At 34.3% G+C, this 12245-nt stretch overlaps 1 protein-coding gene across 12 annotated transcripts in view; it reads right to left on the reverse strand.

Annotated features, from left to right (window-relative positions):
- The window catches only part of Rapgef6 (Rap guanine nucleotide exchange factor 6), a 206915-nt gene that overhangs the window by 119378 nt on the left and 75292 nt on the right, over window positions 1–12245 (reverse strand). The window contains exon 1 of one of the 12 annotated variants that reach the window (XM_033761550.1): window positions 7783–8701. The exons of 10 other annotated variants lie outside the window; for them this stretch is intronic. In XM_033761550.1, coding sequence (XP_033617441.1) covers window positions 7783–7836 — 54 coding nt within the window. In that variant the 5' untranslated portion in view covers window positions 7837–8701. Of the gene's footprint in view, window positions 1–7782; window positions 8706–12245 lie in introns of those variants that run through there. One more of the 12 variants, XM_033761553.1, reaches the window with a different exon arrangement.

Below are 12245 nucleotides of genomic sequence, written 5' to 3' on the forward strand. Positions count from 1 at the left end.
AAGCTGAGCCAAAAAGATCCAAGTTTGATCACACACTGGGAAACTTGGTGAGATCTCGTCTCAAAAACTTTTTATAAAGGGTTGGGGATATAACTCTGTGCAACTGTCCTGAGCTTAATCCCCAGCACTGCAAGGAAGAAAAAAACAAAGGCAAAAGAGTTATTTTCAGAGAAAATTATCCTCCAGCACACTTAAAATGAAGGAGGTCAGCTGCAAGAAGCAAAACAGAAGAATGACTTCAAACAGAATCCCCGATGCAGGAAGACCAACGAGAACAGGAAATATGTGGGTAAATCTGCACATGTAACAGTGGGATGAAACAGTGACATTAATGTCCATTGAGGTCTAAAATATTTGAAAAATTGAAATGAATTACAACAGAATTTAAGTCTAGAGAAAAGGAAATGAAGCTATTAAAACACTCCATGTGCCTTGTACTACCCATAAAGGTGCAGCAGCAGACTGACAGATGAAAGGTGCATGTTAAAATCTGATTTAAGAAAAAGTATACTTAATAGAAAAAGTCTACAGCCTATAAGTCAACAGAGGGCCGAATATTAAATAATAAAAGGTTGGGAAAATGTGTATCAAGTAAACACAAAAGAAAAGAAAGCTGATATATAGTTATGTTAATACCAGATAAAGCAGACTTTGAAGCAAAAGCATTAGTAGAGGCAAAAGGCGACACTTCCTAATGGTAGACTGCACAACCCTAAATAATTACACATGCAGAAACAATGACTCAAAATGTGTAAATTAGACAAGGCACAGACAGCGAGACAAATTCTGTATGATTTCATTTATATATAGAATCAAAGTTCAAGTCACAGAACCAGACAGTAGAATGGTGGCTACCAGATACCAGGGAACAGGAAGACAATCACGGAGTATTAAGCTTCATTTTGCTGATCACACATTAAATTTAAAAAAATATACTGCATCTGTCAAAATAGTGAGAAGACTAGATTTTAAATTTGAGGTGATGGATATGCTAGTCTAATATCATTTCACAAGGTGTACATGTGTCAAAACATCACATAAACAATTATTTGCCAATTTAATAAAAAGTAAACCTTTAAAAAAGCAATGACAACAGTAAAATGAGAATAAGATTAATCCACAAGTAGGCTGTGAAATGTTAATATTCAGCTCTCCCTGACAAGTAAAATAAGCCAAAAAATAAAAAGTTTTGAAGATATGAACGTAGTTTGCAAACCCGACCCAAGTGTGTATACACAGAACACTACATCAAAAAACTCTATGGTATATTCTTCTACAATATATAAAACATTTATAAGAGTTGATAATCGAGGTAAGATTCAACTTATTTCAGAACCAAAATTACAGCACACTCAACATTCACAATGAAAATAAGGTAGAAATAAAAAGATGACTAGAAAATTATTAAGTATTGAGAAATTGTATAATAAACCTTCACAAAGTCCATCATTCAACTTAAGTCACAGTGGGAACAAAATATTTAAAGAGAAGTAAAAATAAAATGCTATATTTAATAACCCCTGGGATAAGCTATTCCGTGTGTGTTGGCTGCACTAGATATTAAATCCAGGGTCTCGCACCTGCTGGTCAAGCATTCAATTACTCAGCTATCTCTCCAGCCCTAAAGTCATTCTTAAATGCTATTTATAGCTCTATTAGATGTTTTAGTGGGCCAGGGATTTAGCTCAGTGGTTCCACCGACTGCCTTGCAAATCCAAGGACCTGAGTTCGATCCCTGGTACCAAAAAACAAAAAAAACACGTTTTATAAAAGATAGCCCCCTCCTTCAAAAAAAACACAAAAAACAAAAAACCAAGCACCACTGATCTAAGGCAGTGGTGGCATACTGCACGATGCAGCAATTGTTAGCACTGAAAGCTCTAAAAAGCTTACCAGCACTAATCAAAGGTACCTGACAGCAGTAACACAGGAATATTGATGGGCGTGCGTCATAGCTTGCAGATCTTCCTCCTGTTTAGTTTCTATTATTTAAATAAAAAAAATCTCATCTAGGAATGAAAGAGATGGAAAAAGCATATTACCTATTTAAGTTATTGGGAAAAGATCTAGGAAAATATATACACATCAACAGTGGTGCTATCTAAAGAAGAAAGTTTGGGACTGATGATGATCCCAAAGGATCAATATCTAGTTGGAATGTTTTATTTTTTTACTGAGAAAATATTCCTCTCCTCTTTTTTGTTATTTTTGAGATAGGCTCTTGCTATGTTCCCCAGGTGGTCTAGAAATCATAGCATCAGAAATCTTCATGCCCCAGTGTCCTAATACTTGAACTACAGGCATGCACCACCACAACCAGTTCTTCTATTTCTATAAATACATAATTTGAATTTTTTCAAAACTAAAACTAAAACCAAATACAAATACATGTGTGCACATGCAGGGTGGCTTTCTCTTTTCATTTTAAAATGGCCTCAAATACTAGGAATATGCTGAAATTCTGTAACTGTTATCAACTACGGGTTGCTGCATATGCAGTACAACAAACAAACACTCTGCCTTTTATAATGAGGCAAAAATAATACTCAAAGATGTGTTTATTGTAATGGTTTGAGAATCTAATATATTTGATATTTATAGTATAGCTGAGAATAAATCTTTAACGTACAAGTAACTGAAACAGAGTAGAACATGACAAATTAGCTAACAAAAAATGACTGCCAATGTAAAGATCTCTGTGGCAAGCTGAGAAATACATGGGAAGTGAAATACATGTGTTTTCATTCCACCTCTCTTAAAAATACTTGATATAATACAAAATAATAATATATAATTATTCCCCCACACCTTCCTTGTACTATGAAAGGAAGGCCTGGCCTACCTTTAACAAAATTATGCTCATTAAGTATTTCTGGAATAAATGACTGAATATATCTGACTTCTGATCATTGTTACTGCTGCTCAGGTTTCCTTGGATATCTGAAGAAATTAAATTTCAGCATAGGTACATTCACTATTTCACATAGCGTATCACCACTTAAGCTGCATACTCTAGAATACTATTCCAGGAGATTGAATTCATGGGCATGTTGCAAAATTTTATTAAATTAAAATGAAAGGCTTTTATAGTGGAGTAAGTTGGAAAGCAATGTTATTCTCTGGGCCCCTCCTCTCTTTACAATAAATATATACATATTTATGGAAGATCCAAAAAATTTCACAGTAAATAAATATGTCTCACACAGAAGTCTCCAAATTTATTTCCTCCAATATTCTCATTTGCATACCTATTTCCTATATTTCCAATCAAGAAACATTTATAACACAAATAGTTTTAGGATAATATCACATATCCAATCAAGAACTATGTAGAAGTGTGTAATTAATCCTAGTCAAGATATGGTCAGGAAGACTAGTTTCAGCTTAAAAGGGAAGAAGATATGGAAATCACTTGAATCTTGATTTGCATTAACACAGGCATGTATGGCATGAAAGTAATGTTACATGGATGTTCTACTGCAAGTTTTAAAACTTAGGCTTCAGCCGGGTGTGGTGATGCATTCCTATAATCTCAGCACTCTGGGAGGCTGAAGCAGGACTGCCAAGTTTGAGTCCAGCCTTGCAATGTAAGCGACTTAGTGGCTGATCCAGTCAGACACATGGTTTGAGTATAAAATACATATTGGATTTAGAAGACTTGGCATAAAAATCCTCGTTGTAATTATATTTTTATTATATGATGAAATAATATTCTGGATAGACAATATTAAAAATAATTTTACCTATTTCCCTTTTACATTATATTTCTGTGAACGATATGAGGCTAAGAGCTTGGACACGATACATTTACAAACTACACCCAAACCAATGTAACTCAGATAGGGATCTAGAGGAGGACAGTAGGAGATGCCAGGTGAGCATTCTTGGGTGCTTAACTTTCTTGTATTAGAAGAGAATCACTAAAGAATTTTAAGCAAGAAAAGTGACTTGAAAGGATTTTTTTAAAAAGATTATTAGAAACACAGAAGTTTTGATGAAAGCAAACCACGCTGATAAGAGGCACCAAAGTGGAGGCACAATAAGATAAAAGACTTTATACGATTAAAAGTAAGCCGGTGTGATGGGGAACGCCTGTGAGCCCCACATGCTTTGAGACTGACGGGAGAATCCCAAGTGTAAGCCCCACTTGGGGAATCTAATGACTTACGAGGCCCGGTCTCAAAGTAACAAATAAGAAAGGCCAGCCAGGGATGAAGTTCAGTGCAAAGGCTCTGGGTTCAGTCTGCAGTGCTGCAAAAACAGACACAACACAAACCACTAGACCGAGCATCACAAGTTTGAGTCCAGCCTGGGCAACTTAGTGTGCTTCTCTTTTGAAAAAAAAAAAAAAAAATTTTTTTTTTTTTTTGAAGGGGTAAGTTTAGTGCAAAGGATCTGGATGTAATTACTGGGGGAAAAATCTAAGTAACTAGAATTACAAAGGAACTTCTAGGTCTGGACAGAGTGATATACACATAAAAGTGTCAGTGCTAAAAATAGATTTCAAGATGTAAAAAGCAGTGTGCAGTATGTTTATTCAGAATCTACATTTCTCAAAAAACTTAAAGGAAATAGCTACATTTAATCTTAGGTAACCCGGGGTGTACACACCAGCAAATCAGGGCACTATGCCCGAAGCATGGGAAACTACAGAGGAAATATGGAGCACCCCTCATCATTTTCCAAGAGATAAAAGTTGGGGGTTTATTGACTGACCCAATTAATATGTATTAGCCAGGTGTGGTGGCATACGCCTATACTCCTAGCACTTGGGAGGCGGAGGCAGAGGCAGAGGCAGAAGTATTGCCTCGAGTTCCAGGCTAGCCTGGAATACATAACGAATTCAGGACCAGCCCAAGTACAAAGTGAGACCCTGTCTAAAAGAAAAAAAATGTATTGGGCTGGGGATTTGGCTCAGGGGTTCCACCAACTGCCTCGAAAGCACAAGTGCCCAAGTCTGATCCCCAGTACAAAAAAAAAAGTATTGAGTTTTTCAATTCTAAGACATGTTTCTTTCCGTTTTACTATTTTCAAAAGTACAAAGATGCTCTGAATATATTTTCACAGTTACTGTTCATTAAAAGTAAATGTAGACAGACTTTTTTAGAAAAGAGAAAAATCAATATAAAAATGCTTCTCAACTTTTAACAAAAACAACAACAAAAAAACCAGAATGGCTGGAGTAAGCTAAAGGGGATCAGCAGGAGATAATGAGAGAGGAAGAGCTCACACTGCCTCACAGGTCCTGGAGAAGCTTTGATTGTGGAGAAACTGTTAAGGAGAGGGATCAGTTCTGTCAAATACTGTGTGGATGGGTAATGGTTAGAGCCAAGAAATGATCTTAGATTTAGCTGTGCATTTATCCTCCAGTGACCAGTCACTGAAGAAATACCCCAAAAAAGGAAAATAAAACCCAAAGTGGTAATGCCTCTTCCACCAAAATGTCATCCTGATCAAAGAAACTCTAACAGACAAGAAATGAATTCCTAACTAAAAATTTCTTGAGGAAAACTAATCCTCTAAATGAAGTCCAAAAAACAACTAAGAATTTATATCTGCAAAAGCTATCAAACAATGAGGAAAAAGAACAGTATCCATAATATGTAAACAAGTTCTGAGATAAAGGTACGTAGTTATAAACAAGCATCATTAAAAAAACAAAAAACAGAAACAAATGTTCAAAGATTATTGGCAGACACAGAAGTCAAAGAGGTGAAGAAACTAGAGAAAACGAAGGAACTGCAGTTTTCAAAAGCTAACAAAATTCTCACAACTGAAGATAAATAAGAATCTTCTTCAGCTTGAGAAAACCCTTCAAATATCAAAAAGGGGGCTGGGGATTTAGCTCAGTGGTTCTGCTGCCTGCCTTGCAAGGGCAAGGTCCCAAGTTTGATCCCCGGTACAAAAAAAAAAGGTAAGGAACCACAAACATCAAAAAGCGAAACAACGTATTGGATAACACATGGTAGTACTTCATGGCACCATAGATAGAAAAAAAAAATACAAATTCTAAAACTTTTAGCAAGCTCAGACTGCATATCAGAATGTTGATGTGCATCAATTTTTCAAGGGGCGAAAGGGAAAAGACTTTGAACTTATACTAAGCTAAACAATTACTTTAAGAGAAAAATTTTGAAAATAAGCTATTTTGAACACTCAAGGCTCACTCAAGAACAGTTAAGATTCACATCACCCCATGAACATTAGTTTAGCAAGAAAATAAATAAGTTTGGAAGAATGAAACACAAATAGTAGCATGTGCAATATACATGAATCATTAAATAAAAATTAAAACAGTAAAATGTATTAAACTCAAAGAAAAGTATGAAAAATGAGTAAGTTTAATCACAACCGAAAGTTAAAATACCATTAAGAGTAACATGAGAGATGGGGGAGATGAGAACGAGGCACACACTCATAAATATCTAATTTACACAGCAATTACAAAATTGTGACAAATTTTCTGCCATGTAATAAAGTTTAGAATCTGGACTTCATAATCCTGTTTTGATTCTTTCAAATTGTTAAATCTTGGATCAGAAGGTTTTTTAGATAATCTTAAAAACCCTGTTTCTCATTTTAATTTTCTTTGAAGGTTTATCTGTTCTCACCCATTCCTCATTCACACATACTCTTAAACCTTAGCAGTACCGCTATCAAGCTATCAACAATGCTCGGGCCCCACAGGTGGCATCTGTACTGAGCCTTTTTTTTTCTACATGCGGATAACAGCAAAAATAAACTGTGTACCTAGATTCTTTCCATCTCTTTACATTATAATTAGCTGTTTGCCAAATGAACAGTGAATTTAAATGACCTTCGAAAAGAACCCTTAGAAGCATGCAATGAGCCAGCTAAGTAACAGTATACCACGATGCTGTCATAGGATTTCCTTAGTCACCATCAAACCTTTAAACAAAGACATGATTTCAGAGATTCCTAAGTGCCTCTACTGTGCCTGTTTCTATTCAAGAGAACTATAAAGAAATGTTAATAAACTTATGTTACAACTCAAGTATTTTCTAAAATAATTTTTATAAAACTAAAAAATTAGTTTTTTTGAAATTCAGACAAAATAGAACGATAACTTGAGTAGCATCAAATTGTAGCTGTTATAGCTAATATGAGCAATTCAACTTATTAAACTACAGTGTATATTTTCTAACAACCTAGTGTGCTCTGTGCATAACATTTTGTTATTTTAAGATTAAAATGTTTGTTTTAAAATGGTAAGTGGTTTATGTGTTACTACTTTGGATTTAGGAATATTACTTAAATATTTTTACAGAAGTGCTTTTTATTCAGTATTTTCTTCATATTATTTTACTGCTTAAGAATCCTTATCTAGTCTTCATAAAATAGCACAAATCATAACATCTGACAGCACCACAGTAGGGAAAAATGTATAAGCTGGTGATTAATATATCTAAATACACTATTATATGAAACAAAATATTTAAGTTAAAAAAATCAGATAAGCACAAAAATAGCCAAAACCAAGAAACAATTCAGTCTAAAGAGACTATGCCACAAATGCAATACATTTTAAGTACAAATATTAAATAGGCTCTTTTCACATCACCTCAGAAGTTACATTATAATGTTGTAGAATTTATTTTGTGAATTTAAAACAAAATGGCAATGAGATCAAGCTTTTCAGACTGCTCTGTAGTTCTGATTGTAGTTTAGAAAATATAATGATCAGTGAAGGTCATTTATAATTCAAAATCTAAATTTAATAATGGGAGAAAATTAATCTCAAAGAGAATAATAATTACTTACTTTGGAGGCCCATGGCTGAAGACAATTGGCATAACAGCGAACAAGGAAAGCCATTTCCTAGGCTGCAAAGGGTAGTTTCTTTTTGAAACCAGAGCCACAAGGATGAGTATGTTGACAAGATGCTGTTAAGTTTCTTTTTACAAATCATACATCACTGCAGTGTTATATGCAGGCAGCTTTTCCAAAACACTTTATAAACTGAAATCAGGAGGTTCCAGGAGCTTAACAGTATTGTTCTAAATAATTAACAGTGCTCTTTAAAATGTTCACTTTAACAAGCAAATCACAGTAAATAAAGGCGTTTAGATTTCTGGCTCAGAATGTACAGACATTTACATGCATCCTCAGGCACCTGGCACGGACATGCAGGGGTAGCACAACGGTTAATACTGTCTCAATCAAAGCAAATAAGGCAACATGCACCAAATCTGTGTTCCTGGATTCTGTGAAATCTTTCTTCTCAGTAATAATAGCTTTGTTTATTCTCCAACTTATTTCATTCCATAGGAAAAGCACTGCAGTGATTCTTCTCTTTCAGAAGCAAACCAGAATACTGTATCCTGAAGAATAAAGTTTTTTCTTTATATTCTTAATCACCGGAGGATAAAAAAATGAACCCATAAGCAAGTAGTAGTTAGAAAATATCTGCACTAACAGGTTTGTCTTGTAGAATGCCCAAAAATCTCTAAAATCCAAATTATTTTCTCTTTTTGCATGCAGTATTTACAGCTCTGCAGTAGTGCTTCTTGTTCCAATCCATCAGTAAGACAACACTGTTGATCTAAGCCTGGCTTTTCTGGTTAAAATTTTAAATATGGTATGATATAAAACACGCCTTTGCTAAAGCAAGATTACGTGTCAGTGCCTTAATTCCTAGTGTTCCTCCCTGTTTCACAGCAGCTCCCCAAGGAGAAGCTCCTATTGATTCTATGCTCTGCAGTAAGATGAAATATCTAATAAGAAGGAAAGAGAGTGGGAGGAGAATTGAGCTAAAAGGATGACATCACCTGTACAGAAAGCCTTCAGAAACTGCATTAGATCAATTGGCTACTGTATCTGCAGATGTAGCCCAAAGAGCCATTTATTGAAAACACACACACACACACACACACACACACACACACACACACACACACCCTTCCATAAGACATGTTAGCAAGCTAAATTCTATAATGGGGAGAAAAAAAATCTGGCTTACAGCACCCCTTCCATTTCAGTTTTTAAAAATCTATTTTTGATCTTTAATTCTGCACACTGATATATACCTCTATTTGAGAAGCCATATTTCCTAGTATTATTCAAATTTAACACAACAATGTCCTCTCAAGGGAAAATAATTAGATCTAGTAAGATAACTACTGCATTTCAAATACTTAAGGGAGTCCAGTTCACAGATGTCATGTACGTATTTGTAATCCTACGAATTCAGGGGTTTCTGTTTGCAAAACCTGGCATTTATCAAATAACTATTCTGAAAGGTGTATATCTGAGTTTACTTTAATATCAAAAACATAAAAACTGGAACTAAGATTTATAAGTAAACAAATTCAAATAAAAATAAGATTTTATTTTACAAGGAAAAGATGAAAAAAATCACAAGCAGAACAGTTGCAGCACCACAGCTCTTTGACAAAGAATAATCTATACAAAATGGTACTTTCCTGCAGCCTGATGCTGAATTCCTAGAAAGAGAAAGCCAGCAAAACTCAAAGGAATCTGCTTTCAATGTGAGCACGCAGTAGAAGGAAAGGGGTCCATTTTACTTTATAAGTTACAGAAAAAATTTAATTGTTGCCACACCCACTCCCATCTAAAAAACACAATATCCACCCTTGTTCTTCATGTTTCTGCCACAAGGCAACTACTGCAGACACCTCCACCTAAGCACATATGCATGAAGCAGCGCCACCCAATGGCCAAAGACAGGTACAGTTTCCAACAGTAAAATACAGCTAACAAATTCAGGCAGCAAAATTGTGAGAATAGCAATAACAGAACTATTTTTACTTATTCACCCGATACTTTTATTTTGGAGAGAGATGGATGTGTAACATAAAAGGAGCCACTACCTGAGAGACAAGTGTTTGACCACAGGAATCACTCTGTTGACTACAGAAGTAGTACTTTGTCACTGGCCACACAGTTTCTCAGTATCCATGGGCAAAGTCTAAGTCACTTTCTGGACAACAATATGCTACCAGTATGAATTATGTTACTTATAGGAAAAGAATTTAAGTAAAATTGAATATTACTGTGAAAGAAGACTGCCAAAGCCAGGGATTTGGCTCAGTAGTTCCGTTGCCTGAATCGCAAAGGCCCAAGTTCAATCTCTGGTACCAAGGGAAAAAAAAAAAAAAAAACACTGCCAAAATGTGACTAATGGAATTAGGTTTCCAGAAAACCTAACGAGTATGTTTTCTGCAAAATTTTGAAAGATACACACAATTTAATTTAAATATAAAACTGAATCTCATAAATGTAAAGATGACTTATTTTAAAGATGTAAAATATGTAATATTTGTATAGCTTGATCTTCAAGCACTAAACATTTTATTTCAATTTAATTGAAGTAAACTATGTTACAACTCAAAATATTTTGAAGTATAAATCAAAATATATTAATCATTTTAAAAACAGGAAATGATGAGATTTTGCAAGACAAACTTTTCTTAAAAATAAATTTCTAAAAGACAAAACATTTTCTACATAAAAATTAGTAAAAATACTTAAGCATATTTCAATTTCAATGCCAGGTGATAAATTCATGTACACAGTATCAGTAGAATAAATTACAGCCAAAATAAAAAAGAAAATCCTTATGGGCATCCCATCCCCTTTCTATAAATCATGCTGCTATCACACAAAGAAGGACCTCAAGCTGAGCAAAGGAGACAGCAGCAACCTCCTAGCTGCTTTAAAAAACTGCTGCCCGGTGTGTGAAATGCAATCCACTTGTGCCATATGTTAGACCTACCGTAGTAAACACCAACTCAGTAAGGGAACAAAACTCTCTTTTCCTTTAGTTTGGCTTGTAAGCGAAGATGACATCATCTTTTTCATTGTTCTATCAATCACATCACAGTATTTGCTATACTAGAAAACTATATGGTCAATTTATCATGGAAAATCTCCTATGTAAAAGTATCATGAGAAGGAACAGGCCAAATTCTACATTCAGCATATGCATTCACCAGCATTCTGGTAACACTACAATACACTGTTTTTCAAAAATAATTATTTAACCTTTTAATTTATTACTAAAGGAAAAATGAACATATTTTAAAGGTAGCAGCTTATAACGAAATACATGATTAGGTGAGTAAACTGTTTTTTATTTGCAACATATTTAATTTTTTTTCATCTTATATTACCAATTCAAATGAAGTGATTGCAACCAGGGAGACTGTCCTGATCTACACTGTCTAAAATCATCACCACAGGATGCTACTGAACGTATCTCCTCTCCATGTGAAATGCCATGATGCAAGCCATATTGACAAAATATTCTTTAGGCTTTAAAAGAGCTTTCTGTACTATTATAAAACATAGTAGTGTATGCTGATTTTACAAAGCTTCAAATCACTACAAAATATTTTATTACAACTATGTTAACTGTATAAACTATTTATAAACAAAAATATAAACTGGAATATTTGAAATTGTATTACATAAAAAAAAGTACGTTTTATTTCAGTAAATAACAGTGAAAAGAAGGGGAATTAAAGGTCACCATTACAAATAAAGGTAAACTATCAGAAAATATATATTATAGACATTATCAAAAACAAAAACCAATAACAGAAACCAAATTTATACTAATTTTAAGCATAGTCACGCAATCTATTTCCCCATCTGCACAGTGAAACTTTATAATCACAATAGAGAAGCCAAATTAAAAATGTAAGGAACAAAAAAAAATCTGCACTTTAAAATAAACAAGCCATTCATTTCTGTATTTTATTTATACTTTAGTTCTGAAATATACATTGTTAAGTGTATTAATTTAGTAGCAAAATATTTTAATTCTTTTAAAAATTAAATGAAGTGATGTTTATTGCACTGGTTAAAGGTAATATAGAATTCCTTCTAAAGCAACACAGAAAATGTTTCTACCACCCCTCTCCCACCCATGCTGAACCTGAACATCTGAAATGAATTTCTATACTTATCAGACATAGTTAACTCTAATTACTAGGGCCCCCTCAGGAATTCCTGCTTTAAAACTACCTATTCCATATCCCTATTCCTAGTCTTTCCGAAGGAGGGGAAGCTGCAGTACAAACACTCTCTTACTTTATTGTTAAGAAACAGTTGGCTTCAGCATACTGTCATCTGTATCCACTCTTGTGCTGTCCCCCCCCCAAAAAACAAATCTTCTGTTCAAAGCCACCAGTGGGACACATGCACCATGAAATATGACCCAACCTTAGGGAGTAATCAAAGAAAAAAAAAAAAAAAAAAAA

Source organism: Fukomys damarensis, unplaced genomic scaffold (genome assembly GCF_012274545.1).
Source record: "Fukomys damarensis isolate Sample0158 unplaced genomic scaffold, DMR_v1.0_HiC HiC_scaffold_9, whole genome shotgun sequence".
Classification (NCBI taxonomy): domain Eukaryota; kingdom Metazoa; phylum Chordata; class Mammalia; order Rodentia; family Bathyergidae; genus Fukomys; species Fukomys damarensis.